Below are 19,805 nucleotides of genomic sequence, written 5' to 3'. Positions count from 1 at the left end.
AAAATTGTCAGTCCCAAAGTGTTGTGTTGGGATTTAAATAATGAATCAATGTTTAACAAACTAAAACTATTATTTATTTATTTATTTATTTATTAGAGAGACAAAGAGAAAGGAAGATATAAAAAAAAAATGGGTGTGCCAGAGCCTGTAGTCATGGCAAACAAATTCTATGCATGTACCACCTTGTGCATCTGGCTTACCATAAGTTTGTTTTTAATTTGTAAGCATAGAGAGAGGGAGAGAATGGGCATGCCAGAGCCTCAAGCCCTTGCAAATGAACTCCAGATGCATGTGCCACTTTGCATCTGGCTTTACATGAGTACTGGGGAATCAAACCAGGGTCCTTAGGCTTAGCAGGAAAGAGCCTTAACTTCTAAGCCACCTCTCTAGCCTCCAAAATGATACAATTTAATGTCTCTTAACCAAGCACACCGAAACATTAGTTTTTTTATACTTTTTTTTTTTTTTTGAGGTAGGGTCTTACTCTAGCTCAGGCTGACCTGAACTTCACTATGTAGTCTCAGGGTGGCCTTGAACTCACAGCGATCCTCCTCCCTCTGCCTTCCGAGTGCTGGGATTAAAGGCATGTGCAGCCACGCCCGGCTGAAACATTAGTTTTTTTCCTCCACAATGAAATTTTTTGGAAGAACTTTGCAATTCAGTTCTGCTATTAATATTGTTTGAGAATATCTCAAGGATCAAAAGATTGTTTATCTCTTTATAGAAAGTAAAACCAGTTAGAGTCAAAAATATATACACTTATTGTCAAAAGTTTTTTAGTCTCTATTATGTTGTTTTGATGATTTTTTTTTTTTGGACGCAGGGTCTCATTATCACTAGGCTTACCTGAAACCTATTCTGATGCCCACCCTGGGATTAAACTCATGGTGATCCTCCTTCCTCAACTTCCCGATGCTGGGGTTAAAGACTTGAGCTACTATACGTGGCTTGATGGCTTTTACTCAGCTACTTTTTGTAAAAATATAGGAATTCATGGGCTGGAAAGATGGCTTGGCAGTTAAGGTGCTTGCCTGCAAAGCGTAACAGCCCGAGATAGACTCCCCAGTCACCCATAAAACCAAATGCACAAAGTAGCATATGCATGTGGAGTTCATTTGCAGTGTCTAGAGGCCTGGCAGGCCCATTTTCTCCCCTCCCCCTGTTCTCTGCTTGAAAATAAATAAATAAGTTACTTTTAAAGAAAAGGATAAAGGAATTCTTTATAGGAAACACAGTTTTAAAACCTCAGTTTGCAGCTGGGGAGATAGAATGATTGTTTACCTATCACATATGAGGTTCTAGGTTCAATCCCTGGTATTGTCCAATGGGGGAAAATAATGTGATCAAATACTATACTACTCATAAAAAAATTAGTTTTTTGCTATGCAAGTAAGTTTGTGAATCCATACTAACAGTTTATAAATTTATACTTTTTATATTTAGAGTTATGTACATATATTTAATGTTTAGCTGCTTTATATCCTCTGAATTATTTTTCTTTTCTATTGCTATATTTTCTTTTTTTGTTTGTTTGTTTGTTTTGTTTTCTGAGGTAGAGCTTCATTCTAGCCCAGGCTGACCTGGAATTTATTATGTAGTCTCAGGGTGGCCTTGAACTCAAGGCAGTCCTCCTACCTCTGCCTCCCAAGTGCTGGGATTAAAGGTGTGCACCACCACGCCCGGGTTCTGTTTTCATATTTTCTCTTTATTTATTAGAGAGAGAGAGAGAGAGAGAGAGAGAGAGAGAGAGAATGGGCACACCAGGGCCTCCAGCTGCTGGAAGTGAACTCCAGTCACATGTGCCATTGTGCATCTGGCTTATGTGGATCCTGGGGAATTGAACCTGGGTCCTTCAGCTTTGCAGCCAACTGCCTTAACCACTATACCATCTCTCCAGCCCTATTGTTTGTTTTTCCTTTCTTAAGATTCTCTTTCTTGGGCTGGCAATGTAGCTTATTTAGTAGAGTATGTGGCTACTATGCATAAGGCCCTGGGTTTGCTCTTTAGCACTACATAATCTGGTTATGGTAGCCCATGTCTATCCCAGCCCTCCAGAAGTGGAAGCAGGAGGATCAGAAGTTCAAGGTCATCTTTGGCTATGTAGATAGTTCAAGGACTCTGTTTCCAACAAAACAAAAACTTTCTTGTGAAAGATCTATTTTCTTTGATTGTCCCTCTGAATCTTTTTTTATATGTGTGCACCACAGTACACATGTGGAGGTCATAGGACGACTTGGGGTGTTGGTTCTTACTTCCATGCTCTTTGAGACATGGTCTCGTTATTTACTGCTGTGTTCTGGAGGTTCTCCTGTCTCCACCTTCCTTATCACCTTAAGCACACAAGGATTTCAGGTGTCTACCACAGACTGCAGCTTTCACATGGGATCTGAACTCAGGTACTCATACTTGCATGACAAGTACGTTCTCTACTGAGCAATCTCCCCAGTCTTCCTCCCAACTGGGGATCGAATCCAAGGTCTCATACATGCTTTGTAAGCACTTTACCACTGAGTTACATCCCCACACAGATGGAGGGATGGGTGGGTGGGTGTGTAGGTGGGTGGATGGATAGAGCCAGCTAGCCAGACAGACATGGTATATAATTTTTCCCCATCAGTTTGATTAAAACTGAAATTGCTCTTATATGCAAGGTGCTATGAGGCATTGTTGGAACATTAAGCAAATTTCGTCCTGCTACTGAATGAAATTGTAATCATGAAAGTAACTATTTATTTATTTTTATTTCATTGGTTTTTCAGGGTAGGGTCTCACTCTAGCCCAGGCTGACCTGGAACTCACTATGTAGTCTCATGGTGGCCTGAACTTCATGATGATCCTCCCACCTCTTGCCTACTGAGTGCTAGGATTAAAGGTGTGCATCCCCACACCGGGAGGTAACAAATTTTTTCATAGAAGCCTGAATAAAGTATAGAATAGGGAGCAATTTAAGAAGCTTGAATAAAGTATAGAATAGGGAGCAATTTAATTCCATTTTGGAGTTTGCAAGGCTCTTGCTCATATCTTATATATTGTTTGTAATTATAAGGGCATTATTGCCTTTATTTTATTCTAGAAAGTAGATCAGTTTGGAAATGTGTTTAAATAGCTCAGACTATAGATAATAAAAGACTTTTATTAGGAAATTAGAAACAGCAAGGGTTTAGAGAAGTAGTGACATTACAGATGAAGTGTCTTTATAAGGTATAACTTGATATGCCTTATGAAATAGGGTCTTAGAAAACAAGTAAGGTCTGGCTAATAATGACATTATCCACTGAAAGCAAAGGGAAAATTCGTAGAAGCTGATAATAGGAAGATCTGAAGAGATTATAAATTTTATGTTTGAAGTAGATGGTATATGCATATATATGTTGGTATATGTGTAGATATCATTTGTCATATTCGTTATATAATATAAACAGTACCTGTTACCTTGAAGGAGGATTGACATTCTCTTAAATCTATGTCTTTGTGTTCCTTATGTTTTTGGCTTTGTTCATATAATAAATACACATTGCAAAATGTATTTTCAGTTTGAAGTGCCTGCCTTTCTTTCAGGCTGTTGGAACGTATGTCTGAAACTTGAGGGAACTGTTAATTTAGTAGTAGAGTACATATAGAGTGCAAAGGACAAGACTATATCTGAGGAATTAGTTTCTTTGTAATAGTTGACTTTTAGAATGTATGCTTTCATGGATAATTATGGTGGTCGGAAAAAAAAAATTAGCTTTAAGTTACGTGGCAACCCATTTTTCCAGTTAGTTAAAAGCGATGTTTTCCATTGATTGTTGTTGAAGCATGGTACTCTGTGGATAAATGAAAGGAAGCTTTGCTTTCAACTTTTCTGATCTGTGGTGTGGTGACAGCTAACTAACTAGTACAGAGCAATAGAATTCTTTATCTCTAAGTACTAATTGTATTCCTAGTTTGCATGTTTAAGTGTTTTTATCAGGTATGGTAGAGTAAAATTCTTCCAGCTTGTTAGAATTTACTCAAAAAAAGCAAGAGTTAGGGATAGAGCATAGAATATCTCATATACAAAATGTGTACTTATTTTTGTTCCTAATTTAGTTTCCCATTAGTTAATTTAATCTACTATATAGTAGAGGCTAAATTAAACCTTTCAAATTGTGTAGATTTTTTATTTTTTTCAAGGTAGGGTCTTACTCTAGCTCAGGCTGACCTGGAATTTACTATGTAGTCTCAGGGTGGCCTTGAACTCACAGTGATCCTCCTCCCTCTGCCTCCCAAGTGCTGAAATTAAAAGTGTGCACCACCATGCCTGGCTCATCAAATTGTGTTAATTTTTTTGTTTGATTTGGTTTTTGAGACCAGGTCTCAAAATGTAGCTCATACTGGCCTTGAATTCTGCTTCTGGCTCTGGAGTATTACATGTGTGCATACACACCATAAATTGACATTTGGAACCTTATATATTAAAAAGCAAAGTTTATATATTTATTTCTAAGTGGACAGTAAGAATGGGCATGTCTGGGCCTCATAACATTGCACACTTCAAAGCCTGTGTCATTTTGTGCATCTGGCTTTTATGGGGGTAATGGCAAATCCAGTCCTGGGCCGTCAGGCTGTGCACTCAAGTGCCTTAACTGCTGAGCCACCTCTCCATCCCCTGCATTTAAAAAAATTAGCAAAATTTTGGTCAACAAACTTTATAGCTATTTTTTAGTGTCTTTTTTTCAGGGGTTTAATGCTTTGTTTTGTTTTTGGTTTTGGGTTTTCAAGGTAGGGTCTTCCTCTAGCCCAGGCTGACCTGGAATTCACTATGTAGTCTCAGGGTAACCTTAAACTCATGGTGATTCTCCTACCTCCGCCTCCCAAGTGCTGGGATTAAAGGTGTGCACCATCACATCCAGCTTAAATGCTTATTAAAAAAAACCCCACATTTATTTATTTATTTATTTACTTATTTGCAAGCAGAGAGAGAGAGAGAAGAGAGACAGAGAATGGGCATGCCAGGGCCTCCAGCCACTGCTAGCAACTCCAGATGCATGCGCCACTTTGTGCATCTGCCTTATGCGGGTACTGGGGAATCAAACTTGGGTCACTAGGCTTTGCAAGCAAGTGCCTTAACCTCTAAGCCATCTCTTCAGTCATCAGTGTTTTTTGTTTTTTTTTTTAAGCCTTAGTGCAACCTGCTGTCTTGATTCAGACAGATGTATTTTTATCTAAACTCCAAGAAAAGAAAGTTACTTGAGCATGACTCTTAACATTTTTTGTTCTATAGTTAGACTACATTAGTGTATCTTAATTATAATAAAATTCCTATGTTGTATTAGACCTACTAGACTTTTTTACTGTATGTATATAGTTATAAAATAGATTATTTGATTTCTAAAAGATACGTTGAATGCTTTTGTTTCATAGATGAAATAAACTTGCTTTGGTTTGACTGTACTTCAAATCTAAGTATGACTTCTATGTTTGCTATTTGATTTTAATGCAATAAAGCTATCCTATTGACAGCTAGTTTGACTCAGTGCAAGTGTTGATGCTGCATGTGGAGATGGTACTAGAAAAAGTACCATTTAAAGGAAGGGGGAGGATTTTGAGATAATGTGCATTTGTTCCTTAACATTTCTTTCTATAACTTATCTTTTATAATTGTCAATTCATATTGTCATGTATTGTCTGGAAGAATTTTCACTGAATAAAGGCATAAAAGCATATATTACCCTAAGCCATGTTAAATTTTATATGAGTACACTTCAAGATAGTATATTATTGTTTCAGTGAAAGGAAATGAATGAAGAAAATAAAAGTAATTTCAACTTTAGTTTGGGCTTCTCAGTACTTCCTGCTTCTTGCCAAACCCTTTTTCAGTTTGTATTTAGCTTTGTATCTACTTGACGCGATCTTTGTAGCTAAGAGTTTGGCCATATGTAAAGTTTCTTTTAGGAAAGGAGACGTGATGGTATTTGTATTCACAAACACAAATGTATTTCATATAACTGAATAGAGATAAATAATAATCTTTAAAATCTGGCATCTCAGAAATCAATTTTTATTTCTATTTTTACCAACTTTTTATATAGGATGTATAATGTAAATATTTTATATTTTATATTTTCCCTTCTATTGTAATTTGATATTGTTGATTTTTGCTTATTTCAACTTTGCCTATTCCAATGTCTGTGAGAACAATTCAATAAAAAAAAAACAAAGTGGTCTTTAGGCAATACATTTGGTTTACTCCTTATTTGTAGTAGAGCTCTGTCCAGTCTTTTTAAATCATGTTCCTGCACACTGGTTTGATGACTGCCAGTGTCAACAGTGTGGCAGTTGTCATTCTTCTGCTGGAGGACAACTTAACATGAAAGAGTAGTTTATTAATCCCCACAGAGTTGAAGTGTCTTTAGGCTGGGAGTGTGCAGATTTTCTTACCCATCATTCCCCCCCCCCTTTTTTTTTCAAGGTAGGGTCTCACTCTGGTCCAGGCTGACCTGGAATTAACTCTGTCATCACAGGGTGGCCTTGAACTCATGGCGATCCTCCTACCTCTGCCTCCCAAGTGCTGGGATTAAAGGTGTGCACCACCACGCCCGGCTTCCATCATTCCCTCTGATGAATATTAGAATCTTTTCATCCATCCTTTGCCACTGTGGGACCTTAGCAAAATACTTTTTTCTCTGCAATTCCATTCACACTGAGACTACCCTTACTTCCTATCTTATGGTGTTATTAAATAAAGCATGTGTCAGATCAGATAAAGGGCTATGCTGAATGATTCATGTTAGGAAGTCTAGTACTTTTCATTCAAGACATTCAGGGTCTAATGTGATGAGGTGCAGTTACTTTTTGTTTGTTTCTTTGTTGATTTTTTTTTGAGGTAGGGTCTTGATCTAGCCCAGGTTTACCCAGTTTCACTCTGTAGTCTCAGGTTGGCCTTGAACTCTCCGCAGTCCTCTTACCTTTGCCTCCCAAGTGCTGGGATTAAAGGTGTGCACCACCATGTCCATCAATTTTGAGTTACTTTTTAGATACAAAGGTTACACTGCTTATAGATCAGAACTATTCTGATGATTAATTAATAAATCTCAATTAACAATTTTATCACTACTATGTTGCTGTGATGTTTCTGAAGACTTGGAGTATTGGTTTTGGGAATAAGTTTGAAATATGTTTAGAATAGTAATCGACCTCTCATCTGGAAGCATGTTTATTAAGGAATTGTTTTTACTGGGCCTCTGTTCCACCCTTTTTATAGGGACACAGCAGGACTAGTGCTGGTGATTAGTGCATAGATTAAGGTATGATACTCTTGCATTCAAAGAACTTAAAATAGAGCTAATATCCTTATTGCTCCCAAACTATACATAGTTTTAGTCTAAATATTCAGAGCAGATAAGCATCAGTACTTCTTTTGTATTCTTTCCCCTTTGTGTTTGTGGGGGGAGGGATGAGACAGAGTTTCATTATGTAGTCCATGCTGGCTTGGGAATTTATGACCCTTCTGAGACCTCAGCCTCCTGAGTGCTGGATTACATGTCTGGGTCATTGCACTCATCGGTGCTTCTAATGTATAAAGATAGTTTACTTCAAAGTATAACTTTTAGGATTATTATTGTAAAAGTATCTCAATCTTCTCTGTTTTTTACATTTCATTTATTCATTACTTGATGTTTTATTGATGACTTAATCACTCCTTTAGCATTTGAGATGATTCAGTGAACAAAAACAAGATTTTATACAGCATGTTCAATGATGGGTGCTAAGGGCAGGGACAGGTGGAAATAGAGGCAGACAAGGAGGATTAGTGCTTAGGCACCTATGCATATTGCAGTCTTAAATAAGGTAGTCACAGGCCTCAGAAAAGGTGACCCTTAATGATTTGAAGGCAGTAAAGGAGATACACAGGTATTTGGGGACATTTTGCCCCATTTCCATGTTCCAATGGGGGGGCGCAGTTAGGGCTGTGTCTGTCCTGTCTTAAGAGCATCAAGGAGACATTGGCATTACTGTGGGTGAGGGAATAACAGTAGAAGCAGAGAAGTGGGACAAGTCATATAAGGTTTGGGTAGGGTTACTATAAGGATTTTGGTTTTTCCACTCAAAGCGAAGTAGTCATTGAAGGATTTTGACAATGTTCTCTTTTGAAGCCTGGTTGCCACTGTTCAGCTTGGGAACCTGAGAGTAGTAACTTGAGACTTTTAAATACCTTATATAAAACAGAAACTAGTGACATTTGTATTCACACTCCGGTCTTTAGGAATATAAAAGCATGAAATCCTAATACGTTCCAAAGGCCTGTGACATTGTGCAGTACAAATCTGCTTGTATCTTGTAGCTCATACTTTTTTTGAGGGATAGGGTGGGGTTTTCTATCAGTTTCCACTAGTTTGTCTTTAAAACGTCACTGTATCTTCTGTTCTCCCTTGTCATCTTATTAGTTAAGGTAGTAGAAAGAAACATTTTTTCCAGTCAGTATATTGAACCAGAATAATAATTTTGTAAAAATTGATCTTCCAGTGTGATTACAACAAAATCAAGGTTCTTGGAATATCATTTCACCATTAATAGTAATAGTGTTATTTTCATAAAATGCGGATCAAGTGTTCAACATTTTTAGATTTAAAGTGTTTCCATTCATGGTAGGAAGAAAAGGATAATGGCTTTCATTATGCAAATTGTATAAAAGTTCTTGTCTTATTAACACCCACACATTAATAGTTATTGTCCTAGAGTAGTTTACATTTAAGACTCCCTTTCATTGACTGGTTTTGGACAAGGTACTTTGCTTGAGGATTTGAGAACAGAGTGCAAGGCAACATGGTAGAAAGACCAGAAGGATAGGAGACTTGGATTTTAGTTTTATTTTTCTATTGCTAAATTTGAGACTTATAATAAATCATGACTTTTTTTCATTCCTCAGTTTTATTTGTAAAGTGAGATATAAAATAATCTGAGTAAGTTTACAAGCCTTATGCCACTTAATTGTTTTGAAATTTTGTGATGCTTTTTTTGGATAATCAATATTAATTTTCTACTTTTATTTTTTGTACAGGTTAATGGTGCACTGTAAGAAACCTTTAAAAGTTTCTGATGAATTAGTGCAGCAATACCAAATTAAAAATCAGTATCTTTCAGCAATAGCACCTGATGCAGATAAAGAACCTAAAATTGATCCATATGCATTTGTTGAAGGAGATGAGGAATTCCTTTTTCCTGATAAAAAAGATAGACAAAATAGTGAGAGAGAAGCTGTGAAAAAACTCAAGGTGAGTAGGAAAAATCATAGTATACCAAAAAAAATCAGTGATGATTTTGTATTACTGCCTAGTGATACACTTATTATCTCCCTCTATTTTTCTTTAGGAAATCATTTTTTCATATACATATACATATACAAAGATTTTTTTATGTGCTACATTTTTGGATTAAGATTAGATAAAAGGCATATTAACTTTTGCTAGAGGAAAGGCTCAACTGTTGAAGGGTCTTGCATGCAAAGCCTGACAGCCCTGGTTCAATTGCCCAATACACCTGTAAAGGCAGAGGCACACAGTGGTGCACGTATTTGGAGTTTGTTTGCAGTGAGCAGCAAGGGACCCCAGTGTGCCTGTTCATTCTTATTCTCTGCCCCTCCTTCTCTGCTTGCCAGTAAATAAATATTTTACAGTAACTAAGAATAACAAAATAAAAAGGCTTTATTTATCATTTTTCAAAATTGTATTAGCTTTTGTCAACGTTAAAACATTAAGGTAGACTATTTTGACACTAGTTTTTAAAAAGTATATTTTATCATGATATAGTATTTATATATAGAGAAGTGTTCAATAAAAACTGTTTAGACATTATGTGTTTCTTGTGAATATGATTCAGGGAAATTACATTGTCCCTAAAAGTCAAAACTCAATGAGGTATGGATTATATAATATTCATTTGATTAAGGTTTTTGAAATCAGACATTCAAGGATCTATTCAACAAAGGTTAGCTCTACTAGGTAAAAATTCTGCTATGAGTCCAATATGAAAAATATGTAAAGGATTCTAATGTCTAGTACAAAAAAAATAATTTTAGCCAGGTGTGGTGGTGCACACTTTTAATCCCAGCACTCAGGAGGCAGAGAGGTAGGAGGATTGCCGTGAGTTCAAGGTCACCCTGAGACTACATAGTGAGTTCCAGGTCAGCCTGGGCTAGAGTGAAACCCTATTTGAAAAACCAAATAATAATGATAATAATAATAATTTTACAAAGTTTCACTTAATTCTTTTGTTTGTTTGCTTCGAGGTAGTTTCTCCCTGGAGCCCAGGTTGACCTGGAATTTACTATGTAGTCTCAGGGTGGCCTCAAACTCATGGCAATCCTCCTACCTCTGCCTCTCGAGTTGTGGGATTAAAGGCATGTGCCACCACACCTGGCAGTTTTAATTAATTCTGTGTACCAAGTACAAGTACTTAACATGTCCTTTGGTTAGTTATGAATCCTCTAGTTCTGGCAAAGGATGTAGCTGGACTTGTTTGCCAACTTCTAGCACCCACTGTGAGCCCTGATATCTAGGCAGATTTTTCAGCATTTGGAGTGTTTTAAAAAATATTTTTATTTATTTGCAAGAGAGGTGGGGAAATGAATGAATATATCAGGGCCTCTTGCTACTGCAAACAAAAACTCCATAACATGAGCCACTTTGTGCATCTGGTTTTACATGGTCACTGGGGAACTGAACCCTGGGCAAGTAGGCACTTTTAACCACTGAGCTATCTTTCCAGGCCCATCCCTGCATTTTAATGTTAATTTATTATTATTTTAAGAATTTTTTAATTTTGTTTTTGGTTTTTCAAGGTCTCTAGCTCAGGCTGACCCGGAATTCACTGTTAGTCTCAGGCTGCCCTTGAACTCACTGTGATTCTCCTACCTCTGCCTCCCAAGTGCTGGGATTAAAGGCGTGTGCCAACACACCTGACTGCTAACTTTTGTAATGAACAATGTACTCACCTTACAAATTAAAATAAACTAGGCCAGGTGTGGTGGCACACACCTTTAATCCCAGCACTCAAGGTAGGAGGATCACTGAGTTCAAGGCCAGTCTGAGACTAACAGTGAATTCCAGGTCAGCCTGAGCTAGAGTGAGACCCTACCTCATAAAACCAAAAAAAAAAAAAACCCGAAAAAAAAATTAGTGATCAGCTAGGTATAGTGACACATACTTACTTTTTTTTTCTTTTTTCTTTTTACTTTTTATTTATTTATTTTTTTAAATTATTTTTATTTATTTATTTATTCGAAAGTGACAGAGAGATAAAGAGGCAGATAGATACAGAGAGAATGGGCACGCCAGGGCCACCAGCCACTGCAAACAAACTCCAGTCACATGTGCCCCCTTGTGCATCTGGCTAACGGTGACACATACTTTCTAGTCCTGGGAAAACTGTGGGAAAAGCCTTACAAATTTAAGGCCAGCTTGACCTATATAGTGAGGCCATTTCTTCCCCCTACCCTTCCCCCCCCTCCACACACACACAAAAAGGGAAAAAATAGTGATAAATGAATATAGAGTCAGTAGGGGAATACTTGACCCATAGCCACTCAAAAATTGATCAGTTTAGTTGGTAAAGCATATATTTTTAACTTAATATGTAATATTATTTGTAGGTAGAAGATGGAACATCTACTGTTACAGTGTTATCACATGAAGAAGATGCTATGTCATTATTTAATCCCTCTATTAAGCAAGGTAAAAATTTTATCTTTTAACCGAAATTATTTTGTTTCAGCATTATTAGTACAAGCTTATGTGGTATTGTTGAACTTTTACTATTCCTTTCTATATAATTTATATGTTTTATAGGGTGGATGGATTTATTGTTTAATAAACAAATTCAAGTGACAGATACTTTGTTTTAAATTGTTGTAATTTACCACTTTTAGCATTTGGCCGAGATTGAATATAAATTGTAGGAACCTCTTAAACTTAAAAAAAACTTTTAATTTTTATTTATTTATTTGAGAGGAAGAGAGAGAATGAATATGAGTACAACAGGACCTCTAGCCACTGCAGACAAACTCCAGATACATGCATCACCATGTACATCTGGCTTACGTGGGTACTGAGGAATCGAACCTGGGTCCTTAGGTTTCTCAAGCAAGCAACTTAACTGCTAAACCATCCCTCCAGCCCAACTTTTTTTGTTTTATAACTTGGGTTGGAGGGATGGCTTAGCAGTTAAGGCATTTGTCTGTACAGTCAGAGGACCCAGGTTTGATTCTCCAGGACCCACGTTAGCCAGATGCACAAGGGGGTGCATGCATCTGGAGTTTGTTTGCAATGGCTGGAAGCCCTGGCACGCCCATTCTCTCATTCTCTCTCCCTCTTTTTCTGTCAAATAAATAAATAAAAATAAAATATATTTTTACAGATCTCTATATAAATAAAAATAACTCCCTTATGAAATGAATAGATTAGATAGAGTATTTCCTAAGGCCCCTTACATCCAAAAACTGAATTTTGGGTTGGAAAGGTGGTTTAGCAGTAAAGGCACCTGCCTTTAAGCCTAAGGGCTCAGGTTTCATTTCCCCCAGTGGCTAGAGGCCCTGGCACTCCAATTCTCTCCCTTTCTGTCTGCCTCTTTCTCTGTCAAATAAATATATAAGATAAAAATTCACTTGTGTGTGTGTTTGTGTATTTGTGTGTATGCCTGTGGAGGCCAGATGTTGATACTGGGCACCTTCCTCAATCACTGCCCACCATATTTAAAAAAAAATATTTTATTTATCCTTTTTTTTCAAAGTAGGTAAGATCTCATCTAGTCCACACTGAGCTGGTATTCACTCTGTAGACTCAGGGTGGGCTTGAACTCACAGGGATCCCCCTACTTCTGCCTCCTGAGTGTTGGGATGGATTAAAGGCGTGCACCGCCATGCCTGGCTACAATTCATTTGCTCTGTGTGTGTGTGTGAGAGAGAGAGAGAGGGAGGGAGGGAGGAGGGAATGGGCATGCCAGGACCTTCAGCCTGCTACAAATTTAACTACAGGTACTTGTGCCCCCTTGTGTGCCCATGTGCACTATTGTGCACTGTGTCACTGTGTGTCTGGTTACGTGGGACCTGGAGATTCGAACATGTTCTTAGTCTTTGCAGGCAAGCGCCTTAACCACTAAGCCATCTCTCCAGCCCCAAATTATTTATTTATTTGAAAGAGAGAAGAATGGGCACACCAGTGCCTCTAGCCACTGCAAGTGAACTCCGGAAACACGCATCTGGCTTATGTGGGTCCTGGGGAATTGAACCTGGGTCCTTTGGCTTTGCAGGCAAGCACCTTAACTGCTAAGCCATTTCTCCAGCCCCACCATCTTCCTTCCTTCCTTTCTCCTTCCCTCCCTCCCTCTCTCTCTTCCTTTCTTTTTTTGTGGCTTTTCGAGGTAGGGTCTTAACTCTAGCTCTGCTTCTGCCATATTTCTTGAGACCAAGTCTCTCAGTAAATCAGGAGATTACCAAGTCAGCTAGATTAGCTGGCCTGCAAGCCCCAGGGTACCTCTGTTCTCTGCTTCCTCTTCAGGGATTATAGGCACATGTTGCCATGCCCAACTTTTATATCTGGCTGTGTAATCCAGACTCATTGCAAGAACTTTATTGATGAGCCATTCTCCAACTCTAAAACTCAATTTTTAGGTTTCCCTTTTAAATTGGGTCATGCTATATATAGCCCAGGCTGGTTTCAAATCCTTGAGCTCAAGTGCTCCTCCCTCCTCAGCCTTCAGAGTGCTACAGCAGATGATTACAGGTGTATGCCACCACACCTTGCCCTAAGACCTCTCCTTAAATTTTTATTTTTTTATTTACTTGTTTAAGTGTGTAGGTGTGTGACTAAGGAGGCTTGTATGCCATATGTGGAGGTCAGAAGACAGCCTTGTGGTGGTTCTCCTCTCCTTTCATCTTCATTGTTTGAGGCGGGGCCTCTCTGGCTGCTGCTGCTCCTGCTGTTTGTGAGATTCTGGATAATTCTGGCTCCATAACCCATTGCCATAAGTCATTGAGATTATAGGTTTGCATGCTTCTTAGCTCCCAGCTTTAAATGGGCACTGAGGAGGATTGAACTCAGGTCACTAAATTTGTAAACAAGATTTTGCCTTTTAACCACTCAGCCATTTCCCAGACTAGAACTCATTCTTTTCCTTTCCCTTTCCTTTCTTTTCTTTCTTTCTTTCTTTTTTTTTGGGGGGGGGGGAGTATGGTTTCACTCTAGGTCAAGGGCTGACCTGGAATTCACTATGTAGTCTCAGGGTGGCCTTGAACATCATGGTGATTCTCCTGCCTCTGCCTCCTGAGTGCTAGGATTAAAGTCGTGCACCACCACACCTGACTCCAGAACTCATTTTTTAACTCTGAAATCTTTAGTTTTCCCTCGTGTACGAGTTTAGAGAGCTTTTTCTTCCTTCACCCCCACCCCCCTTCTCCTTTTTCCCTTTATATGGCATAACATTCACCTGGTTAAAATTGGAAAATTGGGCTGAGGAGATGGCTTAGTGGTTAAAGACATTTGTTTGTAAAACCTGCTAGCCTGTGTTCAGTTTTCTAGCACCAAAATAAAACTAAATTCAAAATGGCACATTTACCTGCCATCCGAAGGCTCCTAAGACAGTGTGGGTGTGGAGCCAGGAGAATCTGAAACGGTGAAACTACTTACAGTCAAATAGATCCAGTTCATTTGCATGAGGCCCTGTGTCAGAGATGATGGAACACAGGTACCATGAGGTTCTCTCTCCTCTGGCCTTTCAGTGTGCACTATTATGGCACATGCACCCCCCCCCCCCAGAGATAATTGTTTTTAAAATGAAAAAACTATGGTTTTAATTCTTTTGTAATAACATTTATATATTTACTATTTATGTACAGGGCTTAGTATGCTGTAGTTTACCTAGCCTTTGGAATTTCCTGGGAATGGCACTATCATTTATTATATTCTAAGAAGAAAATGTTTAGATTCTAAATAGGAAATTACAATTTCGTGTTGTGTAGCTATCTTTAAACTTTAGGCTTGGGGCTGGAGAGATAGTTTAGCAGTGAAGGGTGCTTGCTTGCAAAGTCTGGTTCTATTCCTCAATTACCCACATAAAGCCAGATGCACAAAGTGGTACACACACCTGGAGTTGATTGCAATGGCAAGAAGCCTTAGTAGTCCGTCCGTCCCTCCCCTCTGTCCCTCCCTCTCTTCTTGCAAATAAATAGAAAAATATGTTTAAAAAATAAACTGGTAAAGAAAAACTTGAGGTTTTATGTCTAGGAAAATAGAATAATACTTAGCTAATAGTTGGGTTTTTAATTTAATTTTTCTGATTGTCATATGTAGATGCTCCACGCCCTACTAACCATGCCCGTCCTCCATCAACCAGTTTGATTTACGACTCAGACCTGGCGGTGTCTTACACTGACCTCGATAATCTGTTCAATTCTGATGAAGATGAGCTAACAGTGAGTATCTTATTAAGGATTATAGGATAAATTCATTTTCCAGTGTTTAGTTTTTGAAATAATTTATGACCTGAATACTGTTTTAGTTCAGAACAATAGGTAATATTTCATAGTAAAATTAATTGGTTTATTTTAACCTCATGTTCTAGTCATCTGAACATGCTGTGAGTTTATTTTCTTTGTGTGTTTGGAGGACATGTGACTATGATTAATTGAGATCTGCCATGTGTCCTTCTGCAGTACTTAGAAAGCACAACAATGATTCTGATAGTGACTCAGAATATAAAGTAATTAACATTAAAATTTCATGCCTTGTAAGTTTATAAGGAAATGCCCAGCTCTTCTCAGTTTGTTTGACATTACCTCTATAAGACATACATTGTAGCAACAAAATGGGAAGAAAAGAATGATATTTAATCTTTCCACAGAATATCAGTTCTAGTAATTTTAATGAATTGGATGTTTCATTATCACAAATGGGAATTATTTTTTTATTTGATAGAAGTAGCTTAGGAACTAACTGGCATATTTGGTCGTTGTTGTCCTGTATAATATATATCAATCCTGTCAATATATGTGTACCCATATTCATGTATACATGAGTTTAGATACAAATATATTACAAATCTAGGTGTGGCTGATGTTGCTGTACATGAGGTTTTACTTTGTATTCCCTAATGTAGCCTATGTTAGGGCATTACTCACTGAGTATTTTGGTACATAATGGGCCTTCTCTCTGCTACCATTCACACTAGCTGTGGCTTCTCTGAGCTTAAAAAATAAGAAGGTTGTGTATATATATATTTGTCTAAAAGAAGACATGAAACAAATGGGAGTTTTAAAAACATTAGAGAGGTGGCTTAGTGGTTAAGGTGCTAGCCTGCAAAACCTAATGGCCCAAGGATTTGATTCTGTAGTACCTATGTAAGCACATGCATCTGGAGTTCACCTGGAGTTTGTTTGCAGTCGCTGGAGGACATGGTGTGCCCATTCTCTATCTTCCCCACCCCCTCCTGCTCTCTGTCTATTCTCTAATGAATAATAAAAAATTAAAATATTTTTAAAAATTGGAGAGAACCAGATTTGGTAGTGTTTGCTGTAATCCCAGCACTTGGGAGGTGAAATCTACAGAGTATCAGGAGCTCAAGCCCAGCCTCAGATACATAAGGAGGTCAAAACCTGCATAGGTAACATGGGACCCTATCTCAAAGATCAACAGAAAAACAATAGTAATAATCGGAGGTACTAAAATCTGGGTTGTTCAGATCCTAAAGGTGCATTTACTTAGGAACCTGGTTTTGTTATGTGAGCTCTCCCTCTCAGGTTTATTCTTACATTCTTTTTTTTTTTTTTTTTTGGTTTTTCGAGGTAGGGTCTCACTGTGGCTCAGGCTGACCTGGAATTCACTATGTAGTCTCAGGCTGGCCTCGAACTCTCGGCGATCCTCCTACCTCTGCCTCCCGAGTGCTGGGATTAAAGGCGTGTGCCACCACGCCCGGCTCTTACATTCTTTTCAAATGTTTTATTTTTCTTTATTTATTAGAGAAAGAGAAAAATGGGCCCACCAGTGCCTCCTGCCATTGCAGATAAAGTCCAGACTTATGAACCACCTTGTGCATATGGCTTATGAGGGTCCTGGGGAATTGAACCTAGGTCCTTATGCTTTGTAGGCAAGTGCCTCAACCGCTAAGCAACCTCTCTAATCCACATTTTTTCCTTTCCTTTCTTTTCTTTTCTTTTCTTTTCTTTTCTTTTCTTTTCTTTTCTTTTCTTTTCTTTTCTTTTCTTTTCTTTTCCCTTCCCCTCCTTCCTCCTTCCTTCCCTCCTTCCTTCCCTCCTTCCTTCCCTCCCTCCTTCCCTCCCTCCTTCCCTCCCTCCTTCCCTCCCTCCTTCCCTCCCTCCTTCCCTCCCTCCCTCCCTTCCTCCTTCCTTCCTTCCTTCCTTCCTTCCTTCCTTCCTTCCTTCCTTCCTTCCTTTCTTTTTTTTTTTTGAAGTATGGTGTTACTGCAGTCCAGGCTGTCCTGGAACTCACTCTATAGTTCCAGGCTGGCATCAAACTCATAGTGATCCTCCTACTTCTGACTCCCCAGTGCTGGGATTAAAGGCATGTGCCACCACCCCTGGCTTCCTATTACAGTATTTTTTTTTTGTTGTTTTATATTTTTTTTTCTTATTTTTTTTCTTGTTTTTTCATTCTTTTTTTTTTTGTTTTTTTATTTTGTTTTGTATTACAGTATTTTTACAAGAATAAGCAGATTAAAACAAGGTGAAAATGAAGAAAGAAAGGATTTAGAGGGGTGATTGATCATGTAGGAAACTTAAATGTTTTCTGTGTAAAGGAATAAATAATAAACATCTTTTGCTAAAAAATCATTCCAATGTTAATTTATAAATGCTTATCTTTTAACGGGTTTCAAGTTGCTGGTTATTGTTGCTTTTTTGTGTATTTTCCTTGGGGAATCATTCTTTTTCTCTGTTAGTAAGAGACTTAACTATTGAGAGACCACTGTAATTTTCAACTATAACTAACTAGCATGTCTTGGCTTAGTCATAGATTCAGACTACTACTTTTAAACATTTTATTTATTTATTTGCAAGTAGAGAGAGAGGGAGGGAATGGGTACACCAGGGCATTTTGCCACTGCAATTGAATTCCAGACACATGTGCCACTTTGTGTGCATCTGGCTTTATGTGCGTACTAGGAATTGAACTTCTCATTAGGGTCTGCAGGCAAGGGCCGTAACTGTGGAGCCATCTCTTCAACCCCAGAATACTACTTCTAGATGTTTTATTTATTTGAGAAAGAAACGGAAATGAAGGAGTAGGGGGAGAATAGGCGTGCCAGGGTCTCCCTTCTGCTGCAGACACATGTCCCACTTTGTGTATCTGGCTTTTTGTGGATAGTAGGGAATTGAAAATGGGTCATTAGGCTTTACAAACAAGTGTCTTTAACCTCTGAGCCATCTTACCAGCCCTGGAATACTACTTTTGACGAATGGGATTTTCTCTTTTAAGTTACATATGACTGATCATTACATTGAGATCACATTGGATTTCAGATAAATAAATGCTTTTTTTTTTTTTTTAATAGCCTGGATCTAAAAAATCAGCAAATGGATCAGATGATAAAGCCAGCTGTAAAGAATCAAAGACAGGAAATCTGGATCCATTATCCTGCATAAGTAAGTTTTCTAGATGTGAGCCCTAGACCAATTTGTAAACTTTTAACCTCAGCAAAACTCCCTACTTTTTTTTGTTGTTGTTTTGTTTTGTTTTTCGAGGTAGGGTCTCACTGTAGCCCAGGCTGACCTGGAATTCATTATGTAATCTCAGGGTGGCCTCGAACTCATGGTGATCCTCCTACTTCTGCCTCCCAAGTCCTGGGATTAAAGGCATGCGCCGCCATGCCCGGCTCCTACTTCTTTTGTTTTAAACATAGATGACCTCTTTATAGTTGTAAGCTAAAAATGTGTGTTTTGGTAAATGTAGGCACTGCAGATCTTCATAAGATGTACCCTACACCACCATCATTAGAACAACATATTATGGGATTTTCCCCAATGAATATGAATAATAAAGACTATGGTAGTCTGGATACAACACCTGGAGGAACTGTACTAGAAGGAAATAATTCTTGTATAGGAGCGCAGTTCAAAATTGAGGTCGATGAGGGATTCTGTAGCCCAAAACCTTCAGAAATTAAAGTAAGTATTTGTTTTTTTTTGTTGTTTTTTTTTAGAAAAATAATGTACTTCCTATATTTTCTTCTAGAATTAGTGTTTTTATAGTTAATTCTAGTGCTTACCTAATAAGTAGGAGAACTGAATTGTGACACTCATTGGAGCTCATTGAACACTAGAACACAGGACATGTATATGTTGTTCTGTTTAAAGCATCAGAATCAATGACAGTCAATTTGATCTGTTTGTTTTTTTGTTTTTGTCCCTGCAAGATACGATACTGAAAGTCCATGTTCTTTATATTATAGGATTTTTCTTATGTCTATAAGCCTGAAGATTGTCAAGTTTTAGTAGGATGTTCCATGTTTGCACCTTTAAAAACCCTACCAAGCCAATGTCTGCCTCCTATCAAATTGCCAGAAGAGTGTATTTACCGTCAGAGTTGGACAGTTGGAAAACTAGAATTGCTTCCTTCTGGGCCTTCAATGTCATTCATCAAAGAGGGGTATGATTTATGTCATTACAGTATTTGAGTGCTTACATACTTTTTTTTTCCCCGTAGAAGTACTTGGTCTGCTGGGAAAAAATACTAGTTTTAAAAATCTCAACAGTAAAGCTGGGCATGGTGGTACATGCCTTTAATCCCAGAACTTGGGAGGCAGAGGTAGGAGGATCGCCATGAGTTTGAGGCTACCCT

General features: G+C 38.1%; 1 protein-coding gene across 2 annotated transcripts in view; it reads left to right on the top strand.

Moving 5' to 3' along the window:
• Positions 1-19,805, top strand: part of Med13 (mediator complex subunit 13) — a 124,942-nt gene that overhangs the window by 58,471 nt on the left and 46,666 nt on the right. For both annotated transcript variants that reach the window (XM_045159209.1, XM_045159208.1), the window contains exons 10-15: positions 9,023-9,236; positions 11,612-11,693; positions 15,306-15,427; positions 18,520-18,610; positions 18,918-19,132; positions 19,417-19,613. In XM_045159209.1, coding sequence (XP_045015144.1) covers positions 9,023-9,236; positions 11,612-11,693; positions 15,306-15,427; positions 18,520-18,610; positions 18,918-19,132; positions 19,417-19,613 — 921 coding nt within the window. The remainder of the gene's footprint in view (positions 1-9,022; positions 9,237-11,611; positions 11,694-15,305; positions 15,428-18,519; positions 18,611-18,917; positions 19,133-19,416; positions 19,614-19,805) is intronic.

Source organism: Jaculus jaculus, chromosome 9, assembly GCF_020740685.1.
Source record: "Jaculus jaculus isolate mJacJac1 chromosome 9, mJacJac1.mat.Y.cur, whole genome shotgun sequence".
Lineage (NCBI taxonomy): Eukaryota > Metazoa > Chordata > Mammalia > Rodentia > Dipodidae > Jaculus > Jaculus jaculus.
This window is presented reverse-complemented; position numbering and strand designations above follow the sequence as displayed.